Source organism: Micropterus dolomieu, linkage group LG23 (assembly GCF_021292245.1).
Source record: "Micropterus dolomieu isolate WLL.071019.BEF.003 ecotype Adirondacks linkage group LG23, ASM2129224v1, whole genome shotgun sequence".
NCBI lineage: Eukaryota > Metazoa > Chordata > Actinopteri > Centrarchiformes > Centrarchidae > Micropterus > Micropterus dolomieu.
The window spans coordinates 28601609-28618902 of record NC_060172.1 but is presented as its reverse complement, the minus strand read 5'-3'; the positions used below and the strand labels follow the sequence as shown (position 1 = coordinate 28618902).

Here is a 17294-nt window from a genome sequence, read left to right as displayed (position 1 = left end):
TGTACCAACAGAGAAGAAAATGTTGAACTAAGAAAAAAGATACATTTAGTTAGCCTTTATTTTACCAGGGATCTCTTTTACAAGTGAGACCTGGTCAAGAGGGCAGCATAGTTACAAAGACATTACAAGAAGAATAGCACGATTAAAATAAAATACAGTAAAAAAACAGACATGACTTAAGGGGTCATACAAAAATACAAACAGAGTGACAGAGATACATACATGCAACCAGCATAACATAATGCATTAAGTAATAAAACAGGTGAATGTAACAGTTAAGATTTCTGAGATCTTTTTTTTTTTTAATATGCAGCCAAGGAGAGGAGTGTGCTAAGCTTAAGCTTAACCTGGAGCTCATTCCAAGACCAGGGGCCATAATAAAAGAAACTCCTCTTACCATTTGACAATCACAGAGATGAGGCATCTATTGCATGTCATAATGTAAGCTCAAAGGGTATGATGTATGTAGGGTAATAGTATGTTGCAGAACAGTTGGATGTTTGGTCTTGTTCCTGCCAATTGGAATGAAGATTAAATATGATAACATAATAATAACAATATACAGTACATTTACCAAAGCTTTTAAAATCACACAGTTAAAAATGACTTTCAGATGAAATATAAACTAAATTGCAAATTTCACAATATTTATTTCACAAGTATTTAAGATGTCATCCATTATCAGACTTCTGAATTATATATATATAAGATTATGCAATTGTTTGTAATATCAACAAATATTTAAAGTCTTATATTTATTGCATTGCTCTATTCAGATAAACAGTGTATACTCTACATACAGTATACACTAACAAACTGTGTTAAATGCGACAAACTGAATGCTCTGAGAATAATTATTTTCTCACTCAGCCTGAACTGTCTGTCTCTTTTTTGACAGTCTTGATATGTAAGCACAGAAGGTGATGACAACTTCCTGTGTGTGTGAGGAGCTTCCAAAACCCACCAGCACAGAAGACGCAGAACCCTCTGTGCTTGTTGGGTCAGAGCGCTCCTCATCTTGACTGGTGGGTGAAGATGGTGACATGAGGGGTTGGAGGTCGGAGTGGAGGGGCAGGGGGTGCCATAATTGTACTCACTGGGTTCTCAAGACAGTGCTTGGTGCCTGGAGGCCTGTAGTGTTCTGCTTTGGTGCTGGGTCTTCCTTGGATGAATGGTTGGTTGATGTCCACTCTCAGGTGTTCCAGGAACGCCAAAAATGCAAGAGTCCTGCCCTATGAAGTAGAAATCCAAGTGCAAAGTTAGAAATCAGGATGGTCTCGGTTGAGTCATCATTCCTTTTCCATGACATTTACTGACATATGAGTGTGTGACTTAAGTGAGCAAGACAGAAGAACAGACAATATATTAGATTTTTTCCCCCTGTTCATTCTGAAGCTGTGTAGCTGTGATCTTCCACTGCAGTCTGTAGACATGATCAGATCAGATCAATCAGAAATGACACAGAAGCTGATGCATCCATAATGACCACACACAGCACGGTCACTGTTGTTCTCCCTGTAATGAATTACACAGCATTTTCGGTGTTTTGGTATGCTTTCTTTTGGTGCACGCTTGTTTTCTTTTGTTCACCAACCAGAATGGACCAAGCAGAAAAACAAGAGTGACCGCTTCATCAGTGCTGCAAGTTGTGTTTTACAAGTAGTACAGAGTTGTGTAAACCATAATCTCTGGAGTTACTGGATTTGTTGGTGAGCTCACTGGATCCGTATTAAATCCCACACCATAAAAATAAAACTTTTGTTGTATTTTTCCAAAAAACAGACACTATGAGGCACATTACCCGCAGCAGCTGACTGATTGTGAGTAGCTGTGCACTAACTAACTTCTCACAGACTTTAGAGCTGGTTTAGTATTTGTGAAATACAGTCATGCTGACATTATGAATTGATGCTATATATCTTCTACAAGTAATTCTCAAAGTTGGGTCCGAGGACCCCCAAGGGCCTTTGAGAGGGTTCCAGGGCATCCCCAGAAAAAATGTAAATAATTTAATTTTCACTATAATTCCATCCATGATCTATGTCCACTCTGAACGAAAGGTCCAGAGACTCTTATTTCTTCCCTCAACGGGCAAAGGAGACAGCAAAAGAGATCTCAGCAGGTCCCAAAGGATAGAGCTATAGGCTGACTTTGTCTATGGAGTGAGTTCTGCACACATTGCGTAGGGTTCAGAATGCTTCAAGAAAGAGCCACCAGCGTGCAGGTATGCCCCTCTTGTTGTACTTCGTATAGGCTTCGCCCCCTACTGCTAGGTTATGCCTTCCAGGATGGGCATTGCCACATCCCGATTGGCCCAGAGGGAATCACCCAGCTGCACTTAACAGGTGCTCTGAATGATCCCTAAACAAGAACCAGTGCAGTGGAGATTCAGCCAAACCAATGGGAAAATAAATCAAAATAGCAGCAAATACATACAGACTGCTACAAATTTAAGGATCCTTGATGTGAAAAAGTTTGAGAACCACTGTCCTATACAATATTTGGAATATAATTAAGAAGGCTATAGTAACCATTTGAAGTGACTCATCTGTGGAGGTCCTACAAAACGTTCATTAAAGGGGACCTATTATACTGCATTTCCAGCCCTATATTGTACTTCTGTGACTCATGTATGTTGGCTTTGCATGATTCAAAGTTCAAAAAAGTATTTTCTATCTTATACTGGCTCTTCATGCAGGCCCTCATTTCAGCATCTGTGTGAAACAAGCTGTAGATGCTTCTGTTGCTTTGACACCCTGCCCCCCCAAAGCCCACTGTCTTCTGATTGGCCATTGTCTAATATGTTTAACAGGTTGCTGCTATGTCTGCATGTTCCTTTGTGGGCATGGCCAGCATTCTGGAGCAAATGACCATATTTGGAAATCCGGCTCGGAATGAAATCATACCGAGCCATTAGTAGAAAAAACAGTTCAAAACAGAGCATTCGCAATGGGGGATATCTCAGGCTCACAGGGATTTCTTTTTAATACTTTTATCTCATCATTTTAAACTTTGGTCATGTTTAATATGAACATCTGACATTGTAACATTACAGAAATGCTAGAAAATATGAAAAAGCATAATAGGTCCCCTGTTTACTTTTGTTGTTTGTTTCTTTCCAAAACAGAGAACCAATTGGTCAACCTAAAAATGAACCCTTTCCATAAAAAGAATAGCGGCACATTTATTTATGTGAATCAGCTCAACTGGTCATTTCATTGTCACCAGAACACAGCTCAGTTAAAAGGAAACATAGCATGTCATGAACTTTTTCATGTTGTACAGGTAACGATGGTACCGAGATAGACCTTGTAGCCATTATCAGCTTACCATCATACATTTCCAAAATATGGGAAGTGTGTATCCTCTACTAGTCACTCTTAACTGGGACACAAGACCTCTGGAGCCCCCCTCAATAATCTGGGAGCCTTAGCACTATGACACATTTATGTGTCACTTATTAATTGTAAAAACAGCAGCAAAAGTGTGTCACTTAGAATTTTGACATGCTTAATACCAAAATCTTACTCTGACTGGCCCATATTTCTGTGGGTTAATTACCAGTTGAGCCTACAGGGCACAGGTCTGGGGGCCTAAAGGGCCAGTCGGCAAAAGTCCTCTTGAAAAACAGCATACGTGTCCATCTTGTTATCTATCCAAGCAGATAACACACAAATCTAAGAGACGAAGAAAACCCTTTCTTGTATGTCTCTGTACAACCGTGTCATGAAGTTTCCTAAAAGATGTTCAGTCATGCCACAGGACTAACTCAGAACTAAAGTTTGGAGCACTGATGAATTGTTTGCAGGACTAAAATTAGTTGTTGAGGTGGTATAAGCTACACATCTGTATATACAGACTATCTTAAATATTTAAAAATGTCAAGGGGATAACAACAGATTTACAGTCTTAAGAGTTTAACTTTAACTTGGAGGTCTCCTTTAACAATTTGTAAAATTGACCACCAGGTGGTGTAATGTGCAAAGGTCTTAAACTTTATCCAAATATGGTTTAATCCTTAAAGACTGAAAAACTTGTCTAACTGTTTGTGGATGTAGTGACTGGTTTAGGTGCATGACAGAAAAAAATATAAGAAGGAAGCCACAATTCTGCTGAAAATGATATAAAGTCAATGCACATTACCTTGTCTGTTACTTAAATTGGCAGGATGTTATGATGTAGCATTTTTATCATTAGTTATGTTGTTGACCCATTGTTTCCAGAAAGACAGTATTATCAATATATCAACAGACGGACACAAAGTGAGAGTGTTTTGGTAACTTTTATTTTACTGTAAAAGGGGGGGGGGGAGGGAGGGAGAGTTCACATTAACATTTAACCTCCATATTACAGTATATTGAAATTCTTCTCAAAAGAAGTAAAATACAACATTTTTTTATTTTATTTTAATCTTATATTAAAAATATCAAATAGTACTCATCTAGCAGTGCTTACAGTATTTTAAGATATGTCGCAGGCTTGATAGCAGAAAGGTTGGCTTTGTACAGAGCAGAGATGGGTGTTTGCCGGAGTGCCTTGCAGAGGCAGCCTACCTTTGTGTTACCTGGCCTGGCTTAATTGACAAGCTGAACATGCAATGAGGGCAACTACACAAATCATCCTATAGATTATACTGGTGCAGTAAGACACTTGGAACAGGCTTGCAATGAAACAACAAGAAAAAGAAGCTAAATGTTCCATTCATTGTGTTTTTCCCCCAACAACCATCATGTCACAGAGTGCCCTTTCTCCTCTACAAAGTGATCTGAAATTAATTGGCAGACTTTCTGGTGATCGTTTCAGTACAGCTTACCAAGCATGGACATGGTGAATGAGAAAATCAGACTAAATATAACATCACTACCTGAATAAACTTCAAAAAACAGACTCCTTAGAGCATTTCTCTAGTTGCACAGAACTGTACAGGCACACATATTATATATATTCAAAATAAATAGGGCTAATTTGGCCAAGACTCAGTGGGGAGGTCAGTTCTCTCATGTTTGTCAGTACAGAGAGACGCATCACCAGCCATTTCTTAGGATGGCTTCCAGGCCACTTCTAAACCTCACAAATTCTCATAGTCCCTTAAAACACATACACCCACACACGCACACAAACCCACACACGCTCAAGTACATCCACATTGTCACTCACACACCCCACCTCCTCCATCACACACATGCACAAAGCCAAAAAATAAAAATAAAAAAGGAAACAAAACAGCTGTTGAACGTAATTATTAAACATATAAATGCCATTTTTCTGAAATGCCTCTGATCAGGAAAAACAAAGCTGGAGGTCAAGTGGACTGGTTTCTGAGATCATCAAACTGGTGTCTAGTAAGGGTTCTCTAGCTGACACCACGACACCCAGGGGTGTGATCCTGTGCCACTGCGCCAGGCCGTGGCGTTTGCACCCCCCTACCGCCCTGACCTTTCCCACTGTGGTCCCGGACTGCCTTGCCGTCTTGTCGGTGGGAGGCGGCTCTGCTCTCCTCACATTACAAACAGGACATGACAAGTGTCTTCTAGACGCCCAGGAAATCTCCTTCACCACCTCCCTACGTGCTCGGCTCCATCTCTTTTCAGGACGGGGGGGGTGAGGTTGGTTTGGGGTTGTAGACAGGAGGGATGTAGGGGAAGGGGGATAGGGGCTGTACAGTTGAGATGAGCTGCCTGCTGGGAGGAGAGGTGAGGCAGCAGGACCGAGTGGCAGGGATCAAAACTTCTATGGAGTCTCTCACTCTCTCCTCGCCTGATGGCGCCCTGAGGAAGGTGGGTGGGGATTAAACGTCAGTGGAAAAGTAGAGCGTGTTGCGCTTCAGTTCGGCAAAGGAGATGGGAGAATGCTGCAGGTAATAGAGCAGCACCTGGACCTAAGAAGAGAGAAAACCAGTTAGTTTGATTAGAAATTCCTTTAATTATCTTGGTTGTCTGTGTCTACTCCTCAGTCTAATGCTGAGGTTTTCAAAGTCTGTCGCCTTCTAAGCAGATTTATGGACGTTTCAAAGATAATGATATGCACAGGAAGTGTAAGTCACACTGACGCCGAGAAGCAGTACGATTTTTGAACTGCAGTAATAGAGTTGAAATGGTTTTTTAAAGTAACTTAATTTTGATAGCCTCCTTGAGTGATATGTCAAAACAACTGCTGCAAGTGCTGGCCGTGTTGATAAGTAACTAACTTCTAAACTAATGCAACAACTGTACTTCATTTCTATTTTTACATTTTTAATGTGGTTCCACACAAGTATTACTAGCTTCCATTGTACTTTTTATGAATGGGTACACTTATTACTGCAAAACATAGTTTTATCACTATAGTCACTTGGGTCTGCTTCCTCCTCTTCTTTGTTGCTAAAAATCAACCGCATCATGACAGACATATCTTCAAGCTTTTTATCTTTCAACATAAAAATCCATACAGAACGGTTTAAAACAAAAAGACTTTGGTCTGTTTTAGTGAGTTTAAAATAAGTTTTATGGAGTTCGTGGCAGATAACTAAGAACCATTTGATTTCTAGTTAATATTTAAGTACAGTAGGTTTGGCTCATGAGCCAGCTGCTTTGATGTTGGACTACATTCTAATTCAACACTTACGGAACAAGTTTTACTTTGCTCTGTTCTCTCTCTGTAACAGTATTTTGCCTTTGTTCAATGCTACTTGATATTTGTCTGCAGTTCATGCTTAACCAGAGCTCCCAAGAAAACTTGTTCCTGACCTCAATGCGACTAATCTGGTAAAATACAGTTGAAATGTAAACTCTTTTTTTTTTTTTTTTTTAATATTTGACTAATTTAACATGTGGGACAAGTTCTGACAGTCAGTAAACTCTCATTCACCTTTGAACATTTCAAAATATTTGTGTTAGTCTGGAAAATCTGCTTTATTAAAACAAGTGAATCCGTCTAATGTTCCCCCCCGCACTGCTCCACAAATTTCCCTTAATCTCCCCTTCAATCAGTTTCACCAGATGGGCATATGTCTGGACATTTTAATTTGATTGACTGTTTGTTTAATGCTGCTAGCAGCTTACCAGGACAAACAGTTTCTAGTAAGTAATTGAATTTACCAAATGTATTTTACTACTCAGAGAAGGTGTATTTTGTGAGCCAGTGGACTTGGATGGGTTCTTTCATCAAAATGAGGAAGAACCCATCACTTGTGTCCCCATACGAGATTATATTCAGGATACAGCGGCGGAAGCATTTTTATTTGGTGTTTGACATTTTGTATACTTATGCAATAAACATTTACAATTTAAATAAGGCTCCATACAAACACTCAGTTTCACTGTAATGGACAGAAGGGGCCTTCTGCATGTGCACGCTGCCCCATTTAGGATAATTTACTCTGGATGTTGTTTATTCTGCAAAGAAAAGATATTTGTGCACAGGAAACTGATCTCTAAGAGATGAATGGTTGGCCTGCAGCCTAAATACAGCTCAGAGAGTAGACCACAGTGACATGGGTCAGTAGCGACGTGGGAGTAAAATTCATCCGGAAAACACGTGCAGTGACCGAGGAAATGTGCATGTAGACACCAGTCTACCATCTACTGCGTACGCTCGCAGGGGAATGTCTACTCAGTTTCTATCAATACGATTGTGGAACCAAAGGGACAGGGGCCACCAGAGAGTAATTCGGGAATAAACATACTATGCGTCCATGTGTACATTAAAACATTTCAAAATAAAAGACAAAGAAGATTCTGAACATTCTGTGAAAGATAAACATATACACAGTTATTTGTCCTAAGTCAAGACCAAAATGCGTCTGTATGTGTGTACCTGTGCCATGACGTCATGTGACCAAATGTCGGAGGCAGAGGTGATGTGCTGTGCCTTCGTGATCTCTGCCTCTGAGGGCCTGAGCAGAGTGGGGCCAAACACGGTGGCCAGGTTATGGAGGGACATCTTGTTGATGGGCTCCTTCTCAGCCACCCTGCAGGAACACACACCAACAGGCCAGTCAGCCAGGGAGGATGAGGTTAATACACGGAAAAGGGACACACTGCACAGTGGATGTGTACTGGGGAGTTTTTGGGTGTGAATGTGAAGCTGTCTGTTATTACATGTTAAAACAAATTCTTGGAAAACAAAGACTGAAGTATTTTTTTGATTCTGCTTTGTAGTACTGAAAATTGGCCTCTGCTTGTGAGTTTGGGAAGATTCCGGTTATCTCAATCTGTGAGTTAGTTTGAAGAATAGACAACAGTCTGGACTATCTCCCTCGATGCTTTCTATCTTTTATCTTAAAAATATATCGATGGGGTGCAAGAATTTGAGTGGGCTACACATTTTTGGAAGAGGAACATTTTATAAAGGAAGAAAATGTAGTATATAGAAGTAAGGATAGATTAAAGAATAATACAGATTAATAAAGGGTGTAGAGATATTATTTGTCCACATATTAACCCAACTTTCCTAATGATACCAATAAATTTGGTTACTTTTTAGTGACTGGTGGCCTAACTGTGATCAGTATGTGTCTGAGGGTCATTGCGTGTGTGTACCGTTTGAGGTGCTCCAGCAGAGTGAGGAAGGTCATGAGGTTAGGGTCAGGCAGGGAGCGCAGGAGGTGCATCATACAGTTCTCCTTGGCTGCTGGGTCTGAAAGCGCTACAAGGGAGAGGAAAAAGATGTCAGATCCAATTATGGCAAGACAGCTTTTCAACTTCAGCCCTTATCTCTTCCAGCTGGGCAGATTTAACTCCATTGTAAAAAATGGCGTGCTGAAGAGAAACCCAAACTTCCGGGACTAAGGTCACACCTATGCCCTCCATGAAGGCGGGGTAGAGGCGGTCAGTGAGCAGAGGCTCCGGCAGCTCCCTGAAGTACAACTTCAGTGTTCCTGCGATGGCGTTGATGTCCATGTCACTCAGCATCATCAGGATGTCTTTGGTATCTACAGGTCAGACACAAAAACACAAACACATAAGAACGATGTAATCTCAGATGCAGACGTGCTTAATATTACACAAACAAATAAAAGGCGATACTGGGCTCAGCTTTGTACGATCTTGGTGACGTAAAAGCAGCCGTGACCAACCCTGAGAGACTCTTCTGCAACATAAAACTTGGACCCTTGACTGCTGCTGCTTCTCATCTGTCTCGGCCTCCCTAACGGCCAGTTCCCACAGATCTCTTCTCTACAGAGTACAAAAGTTTCTACATCTAAAACTTTATACAACCTAAACTTCCAAACATACATAAAATAAATGCTTGATGGCTTAATATAATGTGATAGGATTGTTTGATGTAGGTCAACAAAAGTAGAGGAAATTATAATAAATCACTGATGGGATTTAATGTTTAATATGTTTCTTGTTTATATACTGTACTCAATAATGGTGGTAAAACATTTTTTTTGCTCTCCCGTCAAGATGATGGGAGGAAAAGAGTGATAGCGAGTGGAATCTTACTGGTGTCGAATGCTATTTTGAGGGCCTGGATATCAGTGGCCACCCCTGAGATCCTGTAGATTCCCACTTCGTCAATCCCCCTCTTCTCCACTTCCTCAATGCACTGGCGGACAATGTAAGGCACCTTGGAGCGCTCGCGCCTGTGGACATAAACGGCACCCATGTCACTTGTCTGATGATGTCACTGAAGTTTTATATGGAATAAATGGATATGTGTCAGATGTGTTTTGTTTGCTAGCTCAAATATAAATCAATAACATGTATTAATAAAGTTGCAAAGTCTCATTTAATTTTAGGCAGTTGAGTTTTAAGGTAAAAGTCTATTTTGGTCTCAATAACAAGAACCCATACTTACTTTGTCACCACATTGATTTTGACTCCAAACACCCCACTCTGTTTTTTGGACGGCGTTCTCTTCAAGCTGAGGTCCCGACTTGTAAACTTCATGGAGAATTCTACTTTAATCTGATGATGAACAAACACAGCTGAAGTAAACCACACTGCTACTAGACGCCAGACTGGAACTGTGGGATCCTCATGTATCACCTTGCGCTTGTTTGTATAGTGATTTAGAAGGTGTGCCATTGCTATTTTAACACTACTAACTTCTCATACAATAACAATACCCCAAGTATTGTTGAATAAAAACACTATGCAAGACATTGAATACAATATTTACAGTATATATGTCTTAATCTAAGCTAGATGTCTTTCAGAGTTGAAATTGCTTGTGGTGTCTTACCCCGTTCATCTCTATGACATCCATGTGCCAGTTCTTGGACTGCACTGTCTGAGGATCCAGCTGAAAGACACAATAGAAACAGAAAGATATTGGATGAAAAGATTTTCGCAAAGCCTTTTGCCAAATAAGGGCACGGGACATGAATTCATACAGGGCTTTTCCCAAAACAGGAGACTGCTTAATCAAATCATCTGATAAAGTCAAATTTCTGCATGATAGTGTTACAGCAAACAACAATAAAGAGTTACTAGCTTTACATACAGCAGAAAGGAAACAGCTTAATTCCAACAGATTCATGAAAAGGTTTTCTCTCGCAGGCAGACGAAGTGGAGGGTTTGACTAACAAACCGTTTTTCCCACATAAATCGTGGGGGAATATTTCTAAGTACTAAAAATTGAAGACAGCTTTCAAACCTTCTTTGTGTGAATTCCAAACCAAAACACTTGAGTAATGAGAAAGTAGTGTTTAATTCTAAAGAAGGCAACAAATGGTGAAGTGAAATGTGATGCACCCCTCCTGTGAGGAAGGAGTAGAGCAGTGTGTGAGACATGACGATGGCTCAGATGTACCTTCAACAAGAATCACACTGAAGTCCAAGAAGTAAGGTATAATTCCTTTTATGTACAGCGCCTTTTCCCTGTCACTCCTGGAGCTACTATCAAATAATATGCAGAAAAGTCCCTAAAGATATTACTTATTTATTAGATTTAATTAGATTTATTAGTACAAAGTGATAAAAAAACAACCTACTAAATAATATACATAGGCTTAATTCCTCTCTACTTGTAAACTTTTACACAGTTACAAATTATTCAGCATTCGTGCAAATTTACACATTTGAGCCTTTCTGCTCTATCAAAGACACACGCCTTCTGTTTTTGTCAAAGAAAGTTCTGTTCCCGCCCGGTTTCAAACCAAATACCTTTCGCGTGTTAGGCAAACGTGATAACCTCTACACTACGGGAACTGGCTAGGAGCAATCCTCTGCATTCTGTGAAGATAATCATAAAGCTTGAAGGGGAGAAGAAGGTCCAGAGTTCACCTTTTATCTGGTCCATTTTTCTAACCTCTGAACCACAACAAAGCCGCTTTACAACAACGCAGTCACTAAGTCTACTTTTGGAAACAAGGATGTCACTTGTGTTTCCCACATATGCCCTTGGAAGTCTCTTGGGGGTCCAACAAGGGCTCCAGATTGGCTCAGACACTTGGCCTACTTCATGCGCACATTCTCAAAGTCAGGGTCTCACGTCCCATGATGCCCTCAGAGACGTGAGAGATGCCAGCCTGTTATTGTTTTAAATCTGCTGGAGTCTGTGCCCGCTGTGTGAGGCTACACCAGCTAATGCCTTTTTTATAGGCTGTTGGAGCGTCCGCACTCCTCAGTTATGCCATTACAACCCTGCATAGTGATGTGCTCAACTTAGAGGAAGGTAATGATTACTGGGTGAGCACAAGGGTAGCACACTTCTCTTATTGTCAGCATTAGGCTGCAACCATTAAAAAGGTCTCAGTGAGCTTATTTCATTACCTCGTAAAAAGGCCATTTGGCATCGGTTTCACGCATTCCTATTATCGTTAAAGCCTGTTTTCCCAGCAGGGTTTGGGTTTGAGACGAGGGACAGGTAATCACTGCAATTGGGTCTTTAAACAGCGACTGCCAAGAAGAGAACCGGGCAAAGATCCAGGACTCACTGCTGACGCCTCCTGTAACTCACTGAAAAAAACTAAAACTGTTCCTTCCACCCATTTCCTTCCTATTACCCTCTGCTAATTTCTTAAAAACCTGATTAAAAATGAATGTACTGCAACAGGGTTGTAAAAACAAAGAGGATCCTTTACAGGCAGTGGTTACACTCACTGACCCCTCTTGAAACTGTATCCTCAACTGGGCACTTTTTTATTAAAAAATACTTTGTGAGGAAGTTGTTCCCCCCCTTTCTTTCCTGGGAAATGAGTTGGCTTAATGGGATGACTCCAAAGAGTTTGGCTACGGTGGCTTGCACAGCACAAACTCAGACTGACTTAGTCTATACTAAATATTCTGCACAGAATTAAGGACGAAATGTTGCATGACAAGAAACACCTTTCTTAGAAATGAATTGTGACTTATTGGCAACAATTCAAACAAAGTGACAAGAGGATTTAAGGTTTTATCCTGAGTGACAGCTCAGCCAGGGAACTGGCAGGAAGACGGCAGCATGTAACAGAGATGGGACTGGAGAAGCAAAGGTAATGCAGCTTAGATTTGCCCATTAAAAAAAGAGAAAGAAATAAAGCCTGTTTTACGTCTCTAAATCTGACTGAATGTAGCAAATTAAGATCTGCAGGTGGACAGTTGGACATAGTAGGAAACGACACAAAGGGTATATAAGCCAAATCAGATACACCACATGAATATTAAGAATATATTTTAAAGCCTCACTACTGGCTTATTTGCTATATTTTAAGACTTTTTCAGACCTTTTCATGGCCCACAGAAAGCAAACCAGCATAAATTTAGTCCCCTTTCAAGTCTAATTTCCGTTCATTGGTATGCTTGAAGGGGATTTCCAGCACATGAGCACCAACTATATGTGTGCGCATTCATGCACATGTCTAGGGAAAGATAAAAGGCAGAAAGTGTCTAATGTTTTTTTTTTTTTAGAGACATCCTTAGGCTGATATGGTTCCGATTAAGATCGCATCAGTCCAGAGGCTACGCGCTCTTTGTAGGACCGTGAAAACTATCAAGGATATATGACTAAGGAGAGGCCAGAACGGACAGCTGCCCGAAGCAAAGCACGAAAATACTTCACATCTAGTGGACCGCTGCACACACCGACTTGTAAATATTCCAGTTGCACACACTTGAAGCCTTTTCCTTTTTATAGAATACAATAAATATGGAGAGCAATCCAATCTGTTATATGGGAACTCATTGTTCTGTAAGCGTGCACGTCTCTGAGTGTGTACCAGGTATGGGGCTCAGCTGGTTAACGTGATGCCTGTTCTCTCAATCCTGTGTATGGCCGATTAAACCTGACCGCTGTATGCTCATCCACACATATATCCTCATCTCATCACTCTTTGGTGCATTTGAGTGTCCAAAGTAAGTCAGAATGCAAGAGGAGGCAAGTGGCTGGCATTTGATGTGGCCCACTTACAGGCCCTACAGAAAACTGATGGTTGATTTCAGCATGTTTTCCCACTTCTGGCTGGCCTGTCAGTCAGTCAAGAGGAACAAAGGCAGAAACATCATGACCAAGAGTCTTAACTTCAAAAGAAGATGCAGACAGCTGTGAGCCAGGATGTACATACAGCCTGTGCTCTGCCCCGACTGATCTACAGGGACAGAACAAAGCAGATATGATAAGTAATGCTGTTTTGCTGCTATAGACAGAGCAGGAGAACAGGCGGTCGGTTCACACTTTCATGTCCTGCACGCCTTTGAAAGGATTTCTGAAAATTAGATTACCCAAACTAGGGGTTTGACATAAAATACTTTTGTAAAAATCAGCAAAAAAAAGAGATATAAGACATTCACATCGCTTCAAAAAAAAGTCAATGCATTGGCTTATTGTGATAAAATTAATCAACTGGTCACTGGTAACCATATCTGTGATTCATTTTTAGCCTTTTTATTAAATCACTGCATACAAGAAAGAAAAACGTTCACACATGCTAACAGCAACCTTCTTTCCTTGATTTAGTTTGCTCAAACAGTAACACACCACCTGTTGTCTTCACATAATAAAGTGCTGTTCCCGCCCGGTCTCGAACCGAGGACCTTTCGCGTGTTAGGCGAACGTGATAACCACTACACTACGGGAACTGGCTAGCAGCTTCCTCCACCCCATACTCTCTGAAGATAATCCTGCCCTCCTTCAGCTTTGTGTGACATGTGAGCCACGCTCCTGCAGCCTGTGTGAGACTGACAGCAACAGCAGACTAACAGTGAAAGGCCTACGCCCCTCTGGAGCCTTCCATTTCCGACAAAACACATAGGAGGCTTCAGACACGTGGTTCAGCACAGCAGGAGAATAAAATGTATCCCTGCTCTCTATATCTTGATTTGTCAGGGGAAAAAAGCACATGTATATTCAAGTGGCCATGCAAGAAGCACGCATAAGGTCCTATATGAATGTGTTTGGTCCAGGGGGCCTCAGTGGTATGATACACACCTGCAATTTCCAGTGATTACCAGTGATTTCATACATTTTTGCTGAAAAGCAATATGGTATTTCTGCATGTTCAGAATGTGAATGGTTTGCTAGACTATACATTTCAAATAAGAGCAAAAATCCTGCATTTAATTTTTTGTCTTACTAGAGAGAAAATTTCAACATCTAATATCATGTGTTACCCAGATTTAATCATTGGGGTGCAGTTAAGTGTGTCGTTTGGATACTTGTTTGTTCTGCATACAGATAAATATATATTTCTTTTAAAAACTAGAGCTGATTGTGTAAATCTAATAAGTGTGCTCTAAAATAGCAAAGACATTGTGCTAAACAGCCATGGAAATTATGTTTAAAATCACTACACACTTAATTAGCCCATTGTCGCTGAGTTGGAGAGTTAATGCATGCTGGCGACAATATTCAAAACACAACTTGATCTTTTGATATGCTAAATTAATGAATTTCTGTTTAATTTGGCCTTTGTATTTCATTGCAGTTTTCCACTGCTGCTCTCTGGCTGATTAAATATTAATTCGGCTGCAGAAAGCTTTTTATTAGTCCTTTAATTAGAACGTAGCTCAAACTGCACGGCTCCTTGGTTTTAGCAGGATTACAGAAACTGTTCAATGATGAGCCTTTTTTCCCCCCAGCGAGCACATCACGCTGCAGTATATTTTCTTCACAAGCAGCATGACTATTTTTAGACAAATGAACCACGCAAACATAATGTTTATATGTGCATCAGTGATAGCGAGCCTCTTTACTCAACAGCTGCTGATGTCACCATGGTCTATGTGAGATCTTTAACTCAGTTGCCATGTTGCCATCTTCCCTCAACTTTTGTTTGAGCCAATCAGTGGGGCTTTTCAGCGGGCAGAGGGTTCTGATTTGTGGAGTAGTCTTGAATCTCTGCAGTCAGTGTGTGATTCTGTTATAGGGCCTGTAAACAGCAACACACAGATGCCTACTACACTTATGAAATGACCCTGCCTGCGGCCTGCACACAGAATCGTGAGTTATCCTACACTTACGAGCAGAGAGTGAAATATCCCTGTAATGCTCCAAATTTGCGTTAAACACAAGCACTTCATTCATATAATAGTATATTTTTATGATGTCCTCATCATGTTGCTATGACGTTCCGTATTAATTCACTCAGTAAAGATTGGTTAACTCTTGTCTGCAAATAAAACAAGTATGAAACATGTTTTCAGGAACACTCTCTCCGCTTCCCTGGACTACTAACTACTAACTGTCCGCTCCCATTCCAGGCCTTCATCTATTATATAAAACCCACATGGTGGAGTCACAGATGCAAACACAGCTTTGTTCCATTGTGACACAGACTAACCACCAAATTTCTGATTTAATCTAGTACAGCATTGACAAGACTCACATGTGCTATCAAGAGACAGGGATCTACATCACATTTTTGTCCTCTGATGAGCCCAAGTGTTTGTCTTCTAGAGATACATAGTGATGTTTTTCCAATTCGTCGGCCTTTTGGGAACACTGCACAGTCTTGGGCTTGCTCATTACCTCACTATTCAGGTTATTTGTGATCTTTACCACTAACTGCATGTACCACTTTATAAGCCATTAGATCATCTCTGTGGATGTTCACTCAGTGGAGTCGACAAAGTATGATGTGTCAGTCTTGAAGCAGGTGCCAGTACGATGATCAGAGGGGTCTCACTTCAGTTCTGATGCAACTTTCATCTACTTTTTCAGAGGGAGAGTTTTGATTACTAAGTTGGAGTGCTTCCTGGTGTCTTACTGGTCTGGTTTATAAACTTCTTCCTGGTTTGGAATTTTTACAGGATACAGAAACTCTAGTCCTTGATGACTTTAGATAAATTAAATTCAACTCTGAGTTATCCTCACAACTTTCCCGTCATTACTCAAGTCCCATTCCACTGTTAAAACATGTGATCAACACACCAGAAGACCAACTCTCACCACTTAATTACATGATTAATGCCTTGTTGTCACCCTGCTGAGATTAAAGCCTCACTTGCATATGGCCAGAAGCGTTGGGGCTGTACTCATACTAGAGTGGGTCAGTGTGGATATCAACTTGAGAATGCTTTCCTGACCTGCTGCTCCCCTCCTGGAGCTCATTAACCAATCCCAGATCCTGTGCACGGGGGATGGATTGCGGCCAATAAAGGGCTATGCCCTCCGGTAGGGACAGACGGAGATTTATGTGTCCTATATAAAAGGCCATTAGGGGACTGGCTGGCATTTTAGGCACGCAGGAGGTATGAAACCCTAATATCTGATCTGCACTAATCAACATACTCAAATGGAAGAGCATAATTTCATTTGTTGGCTAAAATGGAGCGGGGGCGAGAGGTGCAATGAGTGAGGCGGAGGGCGGACGATAATGGTTGGATTGGATTCTCTGCCATGGCTAAACCGGCACGACAGCTCCATTGTTCTCCCTACTAAGCTGGCTGTAACTCGACAAAGAAAATAAAACCAAACCTGCCCAGTAAACAGGCTATCAGCTAAAAAGAACATGATGTTGAACACACAGTAAAAAACCGAGACTACAACCGAGTAATGCCTTAATCATTATTTGTTCCTTCGCTGGAACGCATACGATAAATTATGTCTAGTGCTAGTCCAATTAGTGTTCCCAACCAGTCTCCAATCTCATCACAACGTGCCTTAATTAGGAGGGAGGACTATTCCCCGGTGTATTTCCACAACTTCACCATCCTCTGACATCCACATTCCTCTCAACACCCTGTAAATAACGCAATGCATGCCACAGATGCACTGAAACAGAAAAGGCAATATGCCCTACAGTCTGCTTTCTCTGCCCCCTTTAATAATTATTTGAAAACACTGGAAGTCGCTCTTCCTCATAATGGGTATCTGTAGTATTTTAAAGATGGATTTTGGACCAATTTAAAAAGCAAAATAAAACCACAAAAAGGAATTAGTTTCTTCAT

General features: G+C 40.9%; 1 protein-coding gene and 1 non-coding gene across 5 annotated transcripts in view; both read right to left on the bottom strand.

The window, feature by feature from the left end:
* Positions 1 to 4263: 4263 nt before the first annotated feature.
* Positions 4264 to 17294, bottom strand: part of abr (ABR activator of RhoGEF and GTPase) — a 125356-nt gene continuing 112325 nt past the window's right edge. For all 4 annotated transcript variants that reach the window (XM_046039550.1, XM_046039551.1, XM_046039552.1 and 1 more), the window contains 7 exons: positions 10171 to 10230; positions 9784 to 9893; positions 9429 to 9568; positions 8777 to 8911; positions 8520 to 8625; positions 7795 to 7948; positions 4264 to 5878 (listed from right to left, as the gene is read on the bottom strand). In XM_046039550.1, the coding sequence (XP_045895506.1) occupies positions 5789 to 5878; positions 7795 to 7948; positions 8520 to 8625; positions 8777 to 8911; positions 9429 to 9568; positions 9784 to 9893; positions 10171 to 10230 (795 nt within the window). In that variant the 3' untranslated portion in view covers positions 4264 to 5788. The remainder of the gene's footprint in view (positions 5879 to 7794; positions 7949 to 8519; positions 8626 to 8776; positions 8912 to 9428; positions 9569 to 9783; positions 9894 to 10170; positions 10231 to 17294) is intronic.
* trnav-aac lies at positions 13913 to 13985 on the bottom strand. Its single transcript has one exon. It is a non-coding gene; the product is annotated as a tRNA-Val (tRNA).